This window comes from Cibotium barometz, chromosome 11, assembly GCF_041138505.1.
Source record: "Cibotium barometz isolate CiBa-2024 chromosome 11, ASM4113850v1, whole genome shotgun sequence".
NCBI classification, from domain to species: Eukaryota; Viridiplantae; Streptophyta; class Polypodiopsida; order Cyatheales; family Cibotiaceae; genus Cibotium; species Cibotium barometz.
Window position 1 is genome coordinate 38,686,674 of NC_141056.1, and position 18,565 is coordinate 38,705,238.

The window sequence follows — 18,565 nt, forward strand, 5'->3', positions numbered from 1 at the left end:
CATTTGTGCATGTTATCTAAAAGCCCATTAAGCTCCTATGGTTCACATACAAATTTAATGGCATCACACTCTGGTAGCAAATGTTACAACTCGAGTGCACCGGACAATTACACTCATTGAAACACTGCACACATCCAATCATCAAGTTACTCAGCACATTGTCGGTGCATCAACAAGCAGTCTCTACATTAACCCACAACCACTAAGGCTACTTAATCAACCAGTCCACCAGCTCACTAAAACTCTTAGGACACGATTGACACGACACCAAGAGAGCCTTTTCGACAAACTGTATATGTACCATGAAATGTTCATGTGCCAGGATGACTGATCACAGAACTCACAGTGTACCAAAAAGGTGTCTGTGAAGTGTCCAGATGTTGCATGGCAGGTACTCATCAGAAGATAATATTTTGTGATTGAAGAAAACGCTGCTTTACAAAACGCACAATTTCCTCCCTTCCTTGAAACAATACCAGACTTCAAAAGCACCTCATAAATCCTGGCACATTGTTTTTTATGTGTGAACCTTATCAACTTGTCATAAAAAGCTCAAAGCATGTCTACTGTATTAGCAAAAATGTAGTTTACAAAAGGTAAGGCCATGAGCTTTGCTTCGCAATCAGCAGAAAAACAAGCTTGCTCTTTTCTGCCGAGTCTCACTTAAAAAAATTGTGCAACAATGCTGCCGTCACTGCAATCTTGCTCAGGTAGCTATGCATCTAAACGTGGGATCTAATAAATGCGTGTGTAGAACCAAGAATCTGGAACCCTCCTAATATTCAGGTGTTCTCTGATTACATGGAGAACCCTATTGGCAGGGTGGGAAAAGTAATGTACAGAACACAGCCAATGAAAGCCGAGAAAGTCAACTGATTGCAGTGTTTTTTTCACACTCGCATGGCTATGAGAGATTGTGTAGCCCTCTAAAGCTGTCGGTGATGGTTGGCCTCTGTAAATGAAGCAAATCTACCGTCATAAGAGTCCTTTAGAAGTACTGCCAACAGACAGCCTTAAGACACCCAAATGCAGACAAATTATGATACATATCTTGGTCCACTACCCCTCAAGTGACAGCCCATCATAGATGGATATTCCTACAAAACCACATCAGGATTGAAGCAACATATGTGAATCAATCAGCTGCATGCGGTCAGCTACAATATCTGCAGAGAGTACTCCATTCACAAATAGATCCCCTTTGCAATTGATAAGTTACGATTGAAAAATCATGACATTCCCCCAGCTGCACTGAGACCACAAAAGTGAAAGTGATGAGCTGAAGTACAGTGATTAGCCATCAACGCTTGACAAGATCTCACCTTGACCTTGCAAAAAACCAGCTTTGCAAGCATCACATACCCAATCATGGCATATCTGTGTTCCTGCAGCTGACTGAGCAGCAAGGCATTGCTGATGAACAGCAATTTCACACCTAATGCACTGCAGATCAGATGGTACTGAGCCATCACAGCAAACTGTACATGGTACTGCTTTTTCTTCTGAAATAGTCTTTATATTTTGAATCACTTCGACTTTCATCACCCGAAATTTGGCATGGAACTCCTCCATAGGAAATTTCTGCTTCTAGGCCCAGTGCAGATGTTCCACATGATCCAAACGAGCCTGTCAAAGCATTGACATCAAAGATTTCAAACCCGTCAACACCAAAGTCCATGGCAAACTCTGCAAGCTCCTCAACCCAATCGTCCTCTGAAGATAATAGTTCCATAAAGGAAAGAGTTGGTTTACATGGAGTTCCCCCGCTTCTGAAACTGTCTCCTGGCACGATCTCTTTGACTGGTGTCGTTTCCCCGCCACCAGAAAACTCCTGAACAACTTCCTGGACAATGCAATCAACTTCATTCTGCCCATGGAGCTTCCTGAAACCTGTTTGAGAATCATCTTTGGAACTTTGGACACACTGTTGAAGCCCATGTATGGTCACCTGTGTAGGACCTTCCACAAGCAGCCGATTTTCCATCAAAGGCTTCACTGTAGCACATTCTGAAGTGATTGCTGTAGTAAAACATGGAGCAGGAGAAATCAGATGCTGTGGCTTGTTCTCAACTGCTTCCAACAATGGTGGAGAAGTTCTCTTGGTTTTGTGAATCTCTTCAACCCTGGACCTTTGTCCCTGCCCTTCAAGCATTGCAGCATTACATGGAGACGTTGAGTCCTTTGTACTTTGTTTGTACATCTTATGCTTTGTGCCATAGGGGCAAGACGGAACAGCTTTTTTCCTACATTTATGACATTTGAATCCCATAACTTCACTAACATTACTTTCAGTTACTCCGACTGCGACTCCATGAAACCACACTGCAAAAGCATCAAGCTCACATCAATATACAAAATATATGCTAACCATCACTGTCCTTGTTTAGAAAAGAACAACGATAATGACTACGTAAAAACTGCAAAAAAATAAATAAATAAATTGGTGGTAGCAAGTACATCACCAACATAAACCTCAGGCTGTAATGCTTTACTTAAAATTTGACTTTCAAGTTCCCACACACACCACATATTAAGAGCAGCTAATCACCGCTTAATAACATAAGGGATAATGAAGTCATACAGGGACAATATTCACACTTGATGTAGAGCAGATCCATTCTGTACTGCTGCTGGCAAATAAAACATTTTGGACTTCCAGAAAATTGTTTATTTCCTTGAAGAGGAAGTAGCATATTATTTTCAAAGCACATTCTGGAATCCATGCCATTTCTTCTCCAATAAACTCCATCAAAAATGCTGTTCTTTTCAAGGTTCCTAGGCGCTGACTTTGACGATCCTCGTCGGTTTAACGAAACACCTTCTTCCTTGATCTGTGAACCCACACTGCTAGAACTCAACAGAGGTTTTACAGACAGGTTGATCATAGGTTGAGTGAGTTGTGGCTTTGGGGGCTGCAAGAAGGCACTCTTCTTTAGCTCCAAATCATTACTAGGCACCATATTCAAGGCTAATTGAGCTTTCCCATTCTTCGGCAACTTAGAGCAGATACCGGATTGTTGTTTCATCACATTGAGACCAGTGGATTTGTGTCCAACTGCTAGCTTCAAACAGCCATAACATGTATATTTCAACTCTTGCCTTCCCACCAAATGCGATGCGACAGTACAATCTTTGTGAATGGGCTCTGCAGTATTAAGGGGAGCAGCTCAAAGGTTAGCTTTAAAAATCAAATCAACTACTTCAACAAAGTATCAACTTCTAAAGATTGAAGAACTTTTATGATGAAAATGCATGAAGAAAAAAACCTTACCTTTGCACAAATGACACCGCACTGCCATGCTGCCACACAGATCAGAGAACAGTTAGCTACTTGAAGCCCTCTATTTGCTCAGCTTATTGAGAGTAACCAACATAGCTTAACATGAATAATGCATACAAGTACATTTCTCATGTGTTTTTCCCCACAATATATCTTTACACAAATCATGTGTTGCAGTTTACAACTGAAGCATCAAAACTAAAGTCTAAATCTGCAAAAAGCACATGCCCCGCCCCAAAACACTCTTTCAGTTCCTCAAAGCCAACTTGCCAAAGAGCATGCAGGGTATCAGAGCTCCAAAGTGTCAAATGCTGTATGACGTAGCACCTTGAACATATGGACTACTCAAAAAGTTAAGCTCACAGATGCATGTCACGTCTCAATACCCATCAATTAAATCAAGACAAAGCATGAAATTATCATACAGTAAGGACTAAGGGATTGAATATGGAGGGGAGGGGGCTTTCAAGCCCCAACCAGTCTAAATATTAACAACCTCGGGCGATTGTTACATAATTGCATATGCTACTAGAAAAATATACACATACATCATATTATTTACACATTCACACCCACATATTTTATATATCAATACATACATATATAATGTGTGTGTGTAAGTGTGTGTGTGTGTGTGAAGAAAAGGGAAGGAGGGGGGGCGGCGGGGGACGCATGCACATACCTTGACAAATCTATACACACACACAGTGTATACATATTTATTTATGATACACACACGCATATAATACACATACATACATGTGTGTGTGTGTGTGTGTGTGTGTGTGTGTGTGTGTGTGTGCACGCCATAGTCAAAGGGGGCAGACCCATGGAACGGGGGGACGCCATCCCGGGAACACTGTGGGACGGGGACGGACAGACATCCCCAGCTGGGCGTCCCTCACAAGGGACGGCGTTCCGGGGACGGATCCAAGAAGGGACGGCTGCATGGGAACGCCGCAGGTTACTGTTTGGGCAATGGTCACATTTTTTACCTTTTTTTTGGCCGTTTGGGAGGGGCTTTTCATGGGCCTTTAGCCTTGGCCCATAGGCCTTTGAGGCTTTGGGCCTTGCCCTCTCTCTTGCCTCCCTCCCTATAAGAAGACACACACACACACACTCCCTCTCACACTTCAAGCTTTAGCTTCACACACACACACACACACTCTCTCTCCCTCAAGCGGCAAGCATCAAGGGCCAAGGTCTCAAGTTTCAAGCTCTCACACAAGCAAGCTGTAGCCTCTCAAGACACTCCCTCAAGCTTCACACACACACACACACACCCCCCACCCACCCTCACACTCAACTTCTCAAGTTCTCCCTCAACTTTCAAGGCTCAAGCCTCACTCACTCTCTCTCTCTCTCTCAAGCTATCAAGTGACCATCATCCATGGCATCCTCCTCATGGTAGTGGCTCTTCAAGTTCCAACTACCCGTAGAAGGACGACGGGATGGACATGGTGGGATGAGGTCAATCACACCCCATCCCCTCATGGAGGTGGTGCACAGCCATGGACATGCAAGCTTTGCCCGTATAGGCCAGTGGGTGGTATTGACAAAGTAATTTTTAAGTGTCGTTCCTACCCCCGTCCCCGTTCCTTACATATGGCCGTCCCCGTCCCGTTCCCGTCCCCCGTCCCTTGTGACTATGGTGCACGCGCGCGTGCGCACACGTGTACACACATTGTTACATGTGGAAGCCTAGAGGAACCTTGTACTTGATTATGCAAAGATCTTCAAAACTAGATTTGCAAAAGAGAGAGAGATGGAGAAGAGAGAACAAAGCACCTAGCGCTGTGTCATGTGCAAGGTTGTCTTTTGGTGTTCACAAGATGTATATGTACTTGATATTTGCAACAGGTGTATTGGAATATGTCTACAATGTGATGGATGCTGAATATATGCTGTGTTTTGGCAACTAGTTTCTGTATACACATGCCCGTCTGTGTGAGAGAGAAAGAGAGAATACATAGTGTTGGTTCCAAATACACTCTGAAGAGCCCTCACCACTAATGGTGCATTTCTTTTATTGCTGAATGTGTAGATGATGACTTGGAAACGACCTTGCTGTACCTTGCGCTATGTACAAGCCTCACCAACTTGTAGAAATGTATGTTGAATGACCCAAGGTGCTGGAGCGACCTATATATGGGTGAGAATTGGGCTGAATATGCTGGCCAACTCATTATGGGTGGGAATTGGGCTAGAGCGACCTATATATGGGTGAGAATTGGGCTGAATGTGCTTGCCGACTTGCATATAAGCTGGTTGGCTTGCACATAAAGGTTCGCGACTTGTAAATAGGCCATCTTGTAGGTCCCTAAGCCTTGGCGCTTAGGGCAGCGCAACCCCTATAGGTCCTCTTCACATGCGTGGGCGTGGCCAAAGGAGATTTTTCTGGTTGAATTTCTTCACCAAAAGGCTAAGCTCTGATACCAGTTGCGGAAGCTTGTAGACAATGATTATACTTTGATTAATGGAATTCAGCACCTTCAATCTTGACAATGAATATCACAATGAATAGAATAGACTGCAGAGAGAGGAAGAGAATGCACAGTGTTGGGTTCCAAATACCCTCTTAAGGGCCCTCACCATGAATGATGTATTCGCTTTATTGCTGAATGTGTAAAGGACTGACTTTCTCGCTATAAACAGCCTGTACATGACGACTTGGAGACCTCCTCCTTGCTATATTTCTGGAAACACTGCTGCCGCCCTGGATCAAGAACTCTACCTTGCGCGTTTGGCTATGCACAAGCCGCACCTTCTTGTAGCAATGACAAATGAATGACCCAAGGGCTGGAACAACCTATATATAGGGGAGAACTGGGCTGAATATGATGGCCGACTTGCATAATAAAGGCTCACAACTTGTAAATAGGCCATGTTCCGAGGTATCTTTATTACCAACAGAGTAATTTCTTGTACAAGATGCGGGCGCCCGGGAATTCATATTCCACCGGTGAAGGCAGCAAAGGGAAACAGACCTCTATAGCACCCTCTACTCCCTCACTGGAAGGCAACAACTCAAGCTAGAATGGAGCACTCCCTCTACTCTCACCATAATGCTCAATACGCATAGCTCAAGCCCATCAAGAAAAACTCAAGGACACTCAGCGAAGCATACAAAACTTGTAAACTGGGAATATAGTGACATCGACGAAGAGAAAAGAGATGAAACTCCATAGCATCAACTAATGTGAACAAAACTCATGAGATAAGCAAAAATACTACTATCATTATTCAATGGTACATCATAGGGAAACCCGTACAATCATGTCATGGGAGAAGTTCTCCTTGCATAGAAATCTAATAGGAAAAGAAAAGCAGCATGATCAAGGAAAAAAACTTGAAGAGGGAGGAAACATGTGATGTGAAACTCAACTCCTTTCTCTCCATGCTCCAATTGATATGAAGCTCCTTAAGCTCAACACTTCTCTCCTTCTCTTGAAATGAAGCTCCCTCCTCCTCTTCTCTACACACCCTCTTGAAATGAAGCTCCCTGGTGCTAATATAGATTTGTTGGGACTCCCTTCCTCTACTTTTCTATCAAAATCGCCTCTGTATCAAAAGGTAGAGCACGAATCATTCATAGGGGCCATAGTCACAAGGGACGCAGGGGACAGAGGGCCAGGATGCGGAAACGCCGTCCCGAGACAGGATCATGTTCCGAAACGGGCTGGAGACGACGGGAACATTCCAACGATTTGTGTCACCAGGGGACGGCATCCCGGGAACGGCGGAACGGACGATTCTTGTCGAGGATGGGACAGGAATGACATACTGCAACGGATCATTTTTCGCCATTTTTTCCGCCATAGTAGCTGTGCCCGTTTTCTACCGTTGCTTATGCCCGTTGGCGTGGCCTGTGGCCTGTCACCTATAAGCTCTCTCTCTCTCTCTCTCTCTCTCTCTCTCTCTCTCTCTCTCTCTCTCTCTCTCTCACTGGATACTTTCGTCCCCTCTTAGTAGCTTCCCATATTTCCCATTTTCCCATGTTACTCTTGATCTCTAGATCTACAGATCTTTAGATCTTTTCTCACTTTTTTTCCTGTTACACACCACTAACACTTGTACTTCATCTGACCAGATTATTGTAACTTTTGGTCTCATAGGTCATTTTGGCCTTTGGAAGACGTTAATACAGATTTCGTTTCATTACTCATGTACCCCATTTTGACTAGTAGCATTAGCTTCCCACTCTCCCTAGTTGCTGTTTCCGGATGCTCCCTACTGATGTATTGTAGGGCTAGATACTTACCTTCAGTTCTTTCTTTTCTTTTCTAGACAGTGTATCAGATGTCACATGGTTGTAACTTTGGTCTCATAGGTCACTTTGGCCTTTTGAAGACATTAAGATAACATTTCATTTCATTTCTCTCTCTCTCAAACGGCTTGCTGCTTAAGCCTTAAGCTCCTCTCTCTCTCTCTCTCAGAGCATCGGGGCAGGCAGGCTTCAAGAGACGGCACTCCACATGGGTGGGCCGCTTTCGTGTGTCACACTCCATCCATCTGCAATGAGTGACTCTCCATTCTTTGCCCATAGCTTTGTGTTCTCTGCAGCTTGCTCGACAAGGCGGCGCTCCTTGTCAAGCAATGTGGTGCGCAAAGACTCCGATAATGGGGGGGTGTAGTTTGGACCATTTTCCCCAATCCCCTTCACCATAGCCTTAAAGTACTCGGATCTGATCACAAAAAGAAACAAGGGTCAACTTTCAAGAATGAAACAAAATCATGTGAGTCGTGACATGGACAAGAGGGAAGAATCGAGGCTTACCTAGCAATATGGAAAGCAATATGGTCATGGAAGAAGAAGCGAGCCGCAGTTGTATCAACCTCTTTCTTCTTCTTAGGATCCCAACTTCCCTCAAGTGTACTATGTCGTCGTGTGGGTGTGGGCATCGTAAAAGAACCTCGGCCATGTGGCTGTGGTGTAGACGAGGTAAATGCACCCCTTGACACTGAAACAGACCCCTCGGGCGGTATCACAAATGCTCTAGGATCCACAGCCACACGTACCGCCCTTGCAGTCCTCAAAGCCTTGTGCCCGACAATGTGCTCATGAAGCTCCCTTCTCTTCTCTGATGCGATTCCCGTGGAAAATCGAACCTTGTGCCCGGACTCGTGCATAAGGTGGGCTCTCACTTTGTTTGACCCACTCGTCTGCCTATAGGACCAAAGCTTGCAAGACCATGGGTGTGAATCTTCTCCACTTCCAAGGCGATTGGCTTTAACCTCTTCCCACCATGACCAATTGTCGGTTCTTCTAGCACCACCACGACGTGCGGAGGGTGCTTGTGAAGATGATGCCATGAGAGAGGGTGAAAGTTGAAACTTGAAAGTTGAGAGAAAGAAAGTTGTATTAACATCTTCAAAAGGCCAAAATGACCTATGAGACGAAAAGGTTACATCATATCCATGAGGTACATCATCCTGGGTACAAAATAGTAATAAAGAAAGATAACAAAAGAGCTCTCATATCACCCTAATACATCCCTCATGGGCCACTATGAAATGGTGCTCAAGGTGGTAAAACTGAGCTGGCGCGAGAAGGTCTTGCGACGATGGGAGATGATGGCCCGGATCTTGCTGTGGTGGCATGGCCGTGGGTGAGGGCCATGGGGTCTGGGGCGTCGAGCTTTGCATAACTCATTGGCTCTGTCGAGTGTCACACCTCTCGGCCGAGCTCTTGCACTAGCCTGTGGTCTGGGTATGATGGGTGGATCCCTCGGAGTGCTGGTATGGAAGAAGTGGGTGAGCGCTCTCTGTGGTGGTCCTTGAGCAAGTACAACTGATCTGAATCTCACTAAGGACTCCCTGTCTACGGAGCTCTAGAAGAAAAAGTCCCAAGCATCTCTGATCCGGGAAGTCCATGATCCTGGAAAGTGGTCCGAACCCAGCTCGGAAGAGGCAGTGGAACCTCCCCCGAATCTCCTAGTATATAGGGCATCGGCATATGTAATGATCCTCTGACTCGGGCTCTGTGTGACAGAGTTGACATATCCTATCCTCTGGTGCGGCTGCCCTAGGGCCATATCTGGCAGTCTCCACTCTCAGCTGGTGGGACGAGGTGCGGATCTGGCCAATCACACATCTCACCCCAAAGGATAGGTGTGTGTCCATGTAGCGTGGGCGGATGATGAACCCATCCTCTGTCAGGCATAGGAGGTGATCTCTGTAGAAGGCCATCTTTGTCCCCAGTGGACGACTAGGTGAACTCCATGTCCTCTGAGTATCTAGTCTGACAATGTTCTTCCTGATAACCTTGTTCTGCTCTGTGCGGTTGAGAGAAAATGGCGGGGCCTCTATGCTGCACTGGAACGGGGGGAGTGCCTCCATCTACATACCGTGCATGCCAAACCAAGTGCCTACTTGTGCATACCAGCACTCTGTATCTCCCTCAAGTGTCTCGAGGACTCCAGGGCTAGCCGGGGTATCTGTCAAGTGGAAGCTCCCATAGCCTGCGCCAGTATGTCACTGTCTGGAATAGAGCCTGTGTCACTATCGGTGCAACTCCCATCTCTGCCCGCACAATCTCATGTTGCACTGATGGCGTACTCCTAATCATGCGTGAGATCATCGCCACTAGGGGCCTCTCCATCGGCATCATATACCTCCTCTATATCTGTCTCGGCCGGCTCTCACCTTTGTCTCCTCCTGTGGTATAAGCTAGGACCCCAGATGGGGGCACCGTACAGTAGTGCAGGATCAAATAGCCAAAGCTTCGTCCTCAGCTCCTGAAAATGTATCTGTGAGCATTGCCTCTCTAGCGAGCCAAGGGTTGCATATCCCCTCATCAATCTAGCTTCGGCCGCCTTCCGCATTGAGAATTGAGGTCCAACAAAAGTGATCCCAAGGTATACATACGAGGTAACATACTCCACAGGCTCTCCACTGTATGTAAACTGTACTGCAGATCTACTTATCCACTGTGAGGAGGTGTTAAAGATCATGACCTTGGTCTTTCCAAGGTTCACAGTGAGGTCTTGGTCCTCGCAAAGGCCCATAATGCATCGAAATGGCTCTGAGCCCCTCTAGTGAATTAGAAATAAGAACAATATCATCTGCATACAAGAGGATCGGTATCAGGACTCCTGCCAAATGTGCTCCTGGTCCTCCATGTCTGTCTATGTAATCCGAGATCTCGTCCATGTATAGACCAAATAGAGTAGGAGACAAGGGGTAGCCCTGCTTCACCCCGATAGTGTTGTGTATGATCTCTGAGTCACCTCTTGGAGCTCGTACTCTGCTTGTGACTGACTCATAGAGTGTAATGATCCCACAAAGCATCTCTGCTGGCACTCCCATATCCTGCAATCTCCTCATGAGTGTGACCTGTGGGACAGTATCAAAAGCTTTGCGGAAATCCACAAAGCAGTAGTATATCCGATGCTCGTGAGCTCTCCCCTCCTCAATGATCCCCCGTAGTGTAAAGATATGATCTCGTCAATGTATAGACCGAATAGAGTAGGAGACAAGGGGCAGCCCTGCTTCACCCCGATAGTGTTGTGTATGATCTCTGAGTCACCTCCTAGAGCCCGTACTCTGCTTGTGATTGACTCATAGAGTGTAATGATCCCCCAAAGCATCTCTGCTGGCACTCCCATATCCTGTAGTCTCCTCATCTGTCTGGCCCGTGGGACAGTATCAAAAGCTTTGCGGAAATCCACAAAGCAGCAGTATATCCAATGCCCGTGAGCTCTCCCCTCCTCAATGATCCCCCGTAGTGTAAAGATATGATCTTATCATTGAGGGCATGTATCTGCACATGACTGTGTCATATTGTATGGCACATTGTTTGAACAATCTTTTAAAGGATATTGGAAAGATGTCATGGATTGAGCTTATCATTTAAGAGGCCAATCAAATGGTAACTTTTGTCTTGAACCATCAATTCCTCCTCCACCAGTTCTCCAAGAAATCAAGGCTCTCACTTCTCAAATACTCAGAAACCTGATCTGCCTTTAGCTTCTTGATGGTAGGCCGCTTGAGGGAGTGCAACGGTGCATTGAGGCAACTCTTCATCAGCGACGAGTTCACCACTTCCACAGGCTTCGACAGCCATAGGCAGATTATGCAGGGAGCATGCAGAGGGCACTTCCATTTGGGAGGATGTGAAACCCATTGATGCTATGGTGAGGCCTATTGTCCACTTGTTGAGGCTTGTAGATGCTATGTAGCCATGCATCGGGAGGGTGTATGAGGCAATAGATAGAATGATAGAGAAGTTGCAAGAGTTAGAGCTCGATGAGGACAGATACGAGGAGATTCGTTTCCTGTGTGTGACGAGGTGGAACTCCTATGCCTCTCCCTTGCATGCAACCGCATATATAGTGGACACTGAGTTTCAAGGTAATGGACAGGAGAGCGACAGAGAGATGAGTGATGGCAAGAGGCGCATCTTGGATCATCTAGGGCCAGATAGAGGCATTAGGCGCAAAATTAGAGACCAGCATGGTGCATACAGATCCTTTCGTGGTGCTTTTGGTTGTGCGGATGCACAGGAGGATAGATTGAAGGTTGGGGCTGCTTTGTAGTGGGAGGACTATGGTTCAGATGGGCCTGAGTTGCAACAGTTGGCTATCTGCATTCTCAGCCAAGCTGTAAGCTCCTCTTGTTTGGAGAAACTTTGGAGTTCTTACAACCATATTGCATCAAAGAAGAGAAACCGCCTTGGTGTAGAAAAGGCCAATGATCTTGTCTTTGTAAACGCAAACTTGCAAATGCTTTGCAAGGGTGCGACTGCAAAGGCAGATCCCTTTACCGAGTGGGAGATGGAGCAGCAGGCGACGACACAACAGAGTCCAGAGGACGATTCCACCACCTTTCAGACTGGTCATGTAGGCAACCATGATCACGAGGCCAGCACTTCTCAAGCTCTAGGCTCTGATTGAGCATTGCAGGCTCTCTGATTTATCATTTAACTATGTTTCATTGTTTTGACTTTTGAGTCTTGACTCGGCACTTTATGTGCATTGTAGACACTAGTCTTGTGTTATTTGATAGTATCATCATTCCATGCTTATATATTGGTTTGTCAGTATACTTATTAGCGCTTGTTCGGCATTTTCGGTGTTTGCACTGTGCAATGCGCATCTACTAAATAACTCAAAACTTTAAACTTTGAAGTGATGCCTTCAAAGTTCAAAGTGTAAAATCACAAATATTCTTTTATTTAGTGTGCTTTGTAGTCTATGTAAGGATACTTTAATAAATTGCATATTCCATATGCCGTCCTTGTCCCCCGTCCCCATTCCCTGTCTTTTGCCCGTCCCCATCCCCGTTGTTCCATGTGACTATGGTAGAGGCACGACCTTAGGGAGCTCCTCACCATCAAGTGTAACCCATGTAGATCCTCTAGCTCCCCAACTATTGATTGTCGCCATCATATGTGTATCTAGTTTACATCATCTTCACGCTCAATAGCTTGTTTTTTAGCATCTTTGTAGAGTGGGTCCTTCCCTCCATCAATCTCTTCTTTGCAAGTATAACACTATTGCAAAGGGGTTGAATGGATGGTAGTATCAGATCTCTAGTCGAATAGTCCACCACTATCTATTGGATGTACGTGACCAGTCACCAGGTCTACTCTAAGGATTGGGTCATCAAATTGTAGGTAGACATGGTTTTTGGACCAATCATGGACCATTTTAGCTTCACGCATAAATGGTCTTCCTAATCATACACGAGTCCACTAGGCTTGCCCGGAACGACGTCCTTTTTGTCTTCATGACTGAATACAGCCTGCATGTTGTCCAGACAGTCCAACCTCTACAGCTTTTCCAGCACTTCTGTTATGGTCTTGTCTTTCCTGAATCTCCACTGGACAGTGTAATTGCCAGGCAAATCCAGTATCTATTCTGGCCAGTTAACTCCTTGATATCGTCCCCAGTATTATGCTGAAAACAGTTCAGGCAACTTGTAGAGAAGTAGGAGAAGGTGTCAACCAGCCCTAGAGAACTCTGTATGCAAGTTGACTAGCAGTCCCTGTAAGCAATTTGACCAGCAGAAAAGGAGAGAAAAACCACAGTCGACCAGCCCCATAACAGCTGTTTATGAAGTTGACCAGCCCTATGACACCTGTAGAGGAAGTCGACCAGCTCTATGGCACCTGTATCTGCTGTTCAGCAGCCCTGTGCCCAACCTGTAGAAGCAGCTGACCAGCTCTTATCTCTAACAAGCCCTAGACTCTCCACGTGTAACTTACATACCCTATAGGTACCCTGCCTTGTCCAGACGCCAGGTTCCCAGAAAAGCAAACTCGTGGCCTTCAAAATATATATGTACCTAGACGAATCCAGGAACATGCCCAAAATCACCTCTTTTAGCAACTCGTGGGCTTAAAAAATATCTCCCCCAGCCTCTTTTAGCAACTTGTGGGGTTTTATAATATCTCCAGGCGCCCATCACTAATAATTGGCCTCGGTACATTATTATAGTCTACCCTGATGTGAACTCACTTATAAGTTTGTCCGCCCAGATTTTAATGAGTGATAAGAGAAAATCTACGAAGAGGAAATGCCACTATTGTGGCAAGGCTGGTCATCTTCGGCCCAATTGCTTCAATAAGAAGAGACAAGGAGAACAGAAGGACTCTGACAACAAAGAATCTAAACCCAAAGACAAAGATGTGGCCTTTGTTAGAGTCGAAGAGTGCACCTCATCCACTGAGGCATAGACTACTACCTCTCTTAAGGACTGGATTGTGGATTCCGAGGCTACTTCTCACATGACTCACAACAAGGATATCTTGGAGGACTCCCACTCTCTCTCTATGCAGGTCCGACTTACGAACAATCAACCTGTTGATACACCGATTATGGGTAATATTCCTCTAGTCACTCCCTCAAGGAGGCCCCAGTACCTGGAGAATGTTCTTTATGTCCCAAAATTATCCAAAAACTTACTTTCTGTCTCCAATATAGCCCAGAAAGGCTACCGCTTATACTTCGATGATCAGGTTTTGGAGATCATTTAAATAGATTCTCGCAGGTTTCTCGCTCAAGGCATTCAAGAGGGTGGTCTTTACAAGATCACCAGTTTTCAAGAGGAACCCAATCTTGATCACTCTCATATGTTCCAACTTCTAGCCTCTCATCAGGCTCAGAGGAGGATATGACTCTTTGGCATGCCCATTATGGGCATCTTCCCTTCTCTTCACTGGAGCTTCCACATGGTGGAAGGCTTGCCCAGACTACCTCAGATGTCTCGCATCTGCTTAGCTTGTCTTCAAGGCAAACAACATCGAGATTCATTTCCACAAGAGGCCTCTTTTAGGGCTTCCACTGCTCTTCAGCTTGTCCATATGGATTTCAACGGACCTATGACTACGGTCACACCGGAGCAAGATATTTTTTCTTATTGGTGGATGATGTTTCAAGGAAGGTCTGGGTCTTTTTCCAGTCCCAGAAATCACAAACATTTACAAAGTTCAAAGAATGGGTTGCTATGGTTTGATGAAACCGACCTTTGGAAATCTGACGGACGGTGAAACAAACACTCGCACACAAAACACTTCATCACCCATGGGGACCTGGAAAAGGAAACAAACAGGGGGAGCTAGAGTGCTTCTGCAAATAGTACAAGGACACCGATTGGCCCCAAAACGCAATGGCGTCCCTTGCGGTATTTCTTTACTTGATCAAAAATAAGTACAAAGTACAACTTGTAGAATCCTCTACCAATAGCATCCCTCGAAACTTTCACCTAGGACTTCCAAATAAGAACTCTCGCTATTACAACAAAGCATTCCATAGAGAAGGCACACCTGTACGACACCTCCCTGCTTGAAAAGTCTTCTCCATCATAGATCCCATAAACCCTTTCCCAAACAGCAATAGGGCTGTACCAAACCACATGTCCTTCCTATAGTCACAGCTTGCATGTAACCTCGAGAAAACTAGAACCTGTTCACATGAATCCAAAGACATGTTTTCCACCCGAAACCAAAGACCTGTATCTGATAAACCATAGACCTAGATCCATAAACCATAGGCATGTTTCCTCGATACCAAAGTCTTGTTTCTTCTCGAAAACCCAATGTCCTGTTTCCATGACAGATATACCATCAAATCATGGTTGCCAAAACCTAGAGAGAGAAAGATAGAGGACGTGTCAAGCAATCCCTGAATACACATAAGTCCGAGTCGAAGAGCAACAACACATCTCTTCCAAGAACATCATCCTACAACACATCTCTTCCAAGAACATCATCCTGTGCATCTTAACTTGATCCTCTGTATCCCAATCTCGTAAACAAGGCCTGCAATCCATGATGAGAGAGAGAGAGAGAGAGAGAGAGAGAAAGGTCTCTCGGCAGTGTATTTCCTGCAACCCCACCTGCTTGCAAAGAGAGAGAGAGAGAGAGAGAGAGAGAGAGAGAGAGAGAGAAACCCCTTGGCTGTTAGCCCCTCGGTGCCTTCTTCAGCTAGCCTCCTTCCAAGAGAGAGATAGAGTCATGCTGTTCAGCCCAACAGTTACCTTGAGATGTCTCTGCTGACTGCTTCCACACATGCAGCCCGCCTGCATCCGCCTGGCTCCCGTTGCTGGCTGCAGCCCATATGCGCAGCCACCTCGTTTCCACACGTGCAGCCTCCACCTGAAGCCCGCCTGGCTGCCCGAGTAGCAGTAGCCCCTACACACAGCCACCTGGTCCCCTTTTGCTGGCAGTAGCCCATGCGCAGCCACCTGGTCGCCTGCCGACTGGCTGCTTTCCTTATGCGCAGCCACACCCGGCTGTAGCCCATGCGCAACAGTGCCTGCCTGTAGTCCATGCGCAGCTGCACCCTGTAACCCATGTGCGCAACAGCCGCCCTCTAGCCCTTGTGCACAGCAACCTGTAGCCCATGCACGCAGCAGACGCCTGTTGTGGCCCATAAACTTTAAAAATCCTTTTTGTCCCCTTTCACACTTGGGCTGGCCACACTTATGAATTTCCTTTTCATATCCAAACCGATGCCTGTTCACACTGTCCATCCCGTGCCCGTGCCCACCTGCTTGTTGTCCAGAGAGAAAAACACAGGGTCGTAACATACCCCCCTCTTGAAAAAAAAGCAAGCGTCCTCGATTGCACTCAATAACACAGTAAGCATCCAATGAAGAAAGATTCCCCATATGACCAAAGCAATGCCCCTCCAGTGCATCTGGGTGATGAAACAATCATCCTGAATAATAAGGCCATATCGCCATATCAAAGTGACAAACAACTCTTGCTTGTTCCTTCAGAACCTGGAGCAAAAGTCTAATACCAAGTGGAAACACGTAACCTATGTTAGCCAAAAACAAAACCATGCATCATTCTACATATGACACACATATGCATAACACATATATGCATTCGCAAACAATATGCTTCTCAAGATGCTCTACCCACTCCAAAATAACAGTCTCAGGGTTGCTCGTAAGCCTTACACCCATGTATATCCCACAAGACCCACAACTGATGGTACAACATGAGCATATGAAAGCACTCAATGCATCTGAACTATACATCCACGAAGTACTTTCCACATATGTCCCTCTTGATGCTTTACCCACTCTACTTATGGCCATCCCGTAGGAGCCACACTCAGTGATGCATCCATGAACATAATAAAGTACTTGATGTATCATACCAATATACATGCATCTCCTCCTGACACATCCACAGTATTACCCATGTATTCCCAAGGGTACTAGGATCCAATGGCACCAGAATACAATAATACCTCAAAAAGTGTATAAATACATGTACCAAACCACATGTCCTTCCTATAGTCACAGCTTGCATGTAACCTCGAGAAAACTAGAACCTGTTCACATGAATCCAAAGACATGTTTTCCACCTGAAACCAAAGACTTGTATCTGATAAACCATAGACCTGAATCCATAAACCATAGGTATGTTTCCTCGATACCAAAGTCCTATTTCTTCTCGAAAAACCAATGTCCTGTTTCCATGAGAGATATGCCATCAAATCACGGTTGCCAAAACCTAGAGAGAGAAAAAGATAGAGGACGTGTCAAGCAATCCCTGAATACACATAAGTCCGAGTCGAGGACCAACAACACATCTCTTCCAAGAACATCATCCGGTGCATCTTAACTTGATCCTTTGTATCCCAATCTCGTAAACAAGGCCTGCAATCCATGATGAGAGAGAGAGAGAGAGAGAGAGAGAGAAAGGTCTCTTGGCTGTGTATTTCCTGCAACCCACCTGCTTGCGAAGAGAGAGAGAGAGAGAGAGAGAGAGAAACCCTTGGCTGTTAGTCCCTCGGTGCCTCCTTCAGCTCGCCTCCTTCCAAGAGAGAGTCATGCTGTTCAGCCCAACAGTTACCTTGAGATGTCTCTGATGGCTGCTTCCACACATGCAGCCCGCCTGCATCCGCCTGGCTCCCGTTGCTAGCTGCAGCCCATATGCGCAGCCACCTCGTCTTCCACACGTGCAACCTGCACCTGAAGCCCGCCGCCTGGCTGCCCGACTAGCAACCTCCCCTACGCACAGCCACCTGGTCAAAAGTCGGTGAATGCTTGAGATGTAAACTCACCATCATTGTTGGAGCGCACTTTGCGTCAAGAAAAAGGATGGATCCTCTCGACTTTGTGTGGATTATTGCACTGTATAAGCTTCCACTAAAGAGCAAGTTTCGCTTGCCTCGGATTGATTATATCTTAGAGAGGCTAAACGAAGCAAAGATTTAACTTGACCTAAAGAGTGGGTATCATCAAGTACGGATAGTAGAGGAGGACATCTCCAAACAGCATGGCACACTGAACGGCCCCACTATGAGTTTAAGATCATGACCTTTGGGTTGAGGAACACTTCAACAACATTTAACCCCATGTTGATGCATATCTTTAGGGACATGATCGAAAAGTATCCTCATCTTTTTGCATGATATACTTGTATTCTCACCTGTGGTAGAGTAGCACGACATTGACGTTGCATTGACTTTGAAAAGTGATGAAGTTGCTAGAAAGCAATGACCTTTATGTCGATTAAAAGAAATTAGAGTTCTTATTGGTCAAGGTTCACTACCTTGACTACATCATTTGTGACATGTGAGAGATTGATCGTAGAAATCACAACCTTAGTCAATGCAATGCAATGCAGCTATATTAATGTCACATGCACACCCATCAGGTGTACAAGTGGCATGGCATCATAAAGCATTAATCAGGACATTTAAGCATTATTTAAGCATTTTCAGCATATGCAAACTTATGTTTGGGGCTGTTTTCAGTACCAACATCAGTACATTAGCCATCTTCAGCACATAAAGGCATTTAGAGCATTTATGGCATGTA

At 45.6% G+C, this 18,565-nt stretch overlaps 1 protein-coding gene across 2 annotated transcripts in view; it reads right to left on the bottom strand.

The window, feature by feature from the left end:
* Positions 1–550: 550 nt before the first annotated feature.
* LOC147634152 (DDT domain-containing protein PTM-like) overlaps positions 551–18,565 on the bottom strand; it is an 84,267-nt gene continuing 66,252 nt past the window's right edge. Inside the window, exons 6-9 of one of the 2 annotated variants that reach the window (XR_015266990.1) lie at positions 3,272–3,300; positions 3,011–3,145; positions 2,582–2,912; positions 551–2,322 (exon numbers count right to left, since the gene is read on the bottom strand). Coding sequence is in view for 1 of the 2 variants with exons in the window: in XM_086805294.1 (XP_086661420.1) it covers positions 1,469–2,322; positions 2,582–3,145; positions 3,272–3,300 (1,447 nt within the window). In the remaining variant the exon portion in view is untranslated. Of the gene's footprint in view, positions 2,323–2,581; positions 3,146–3,271; positions 3,301–18,565 lie in introns of both variants that reach the window. The other variant, XM_086805294.1, reaches the window with a different exon arrangement.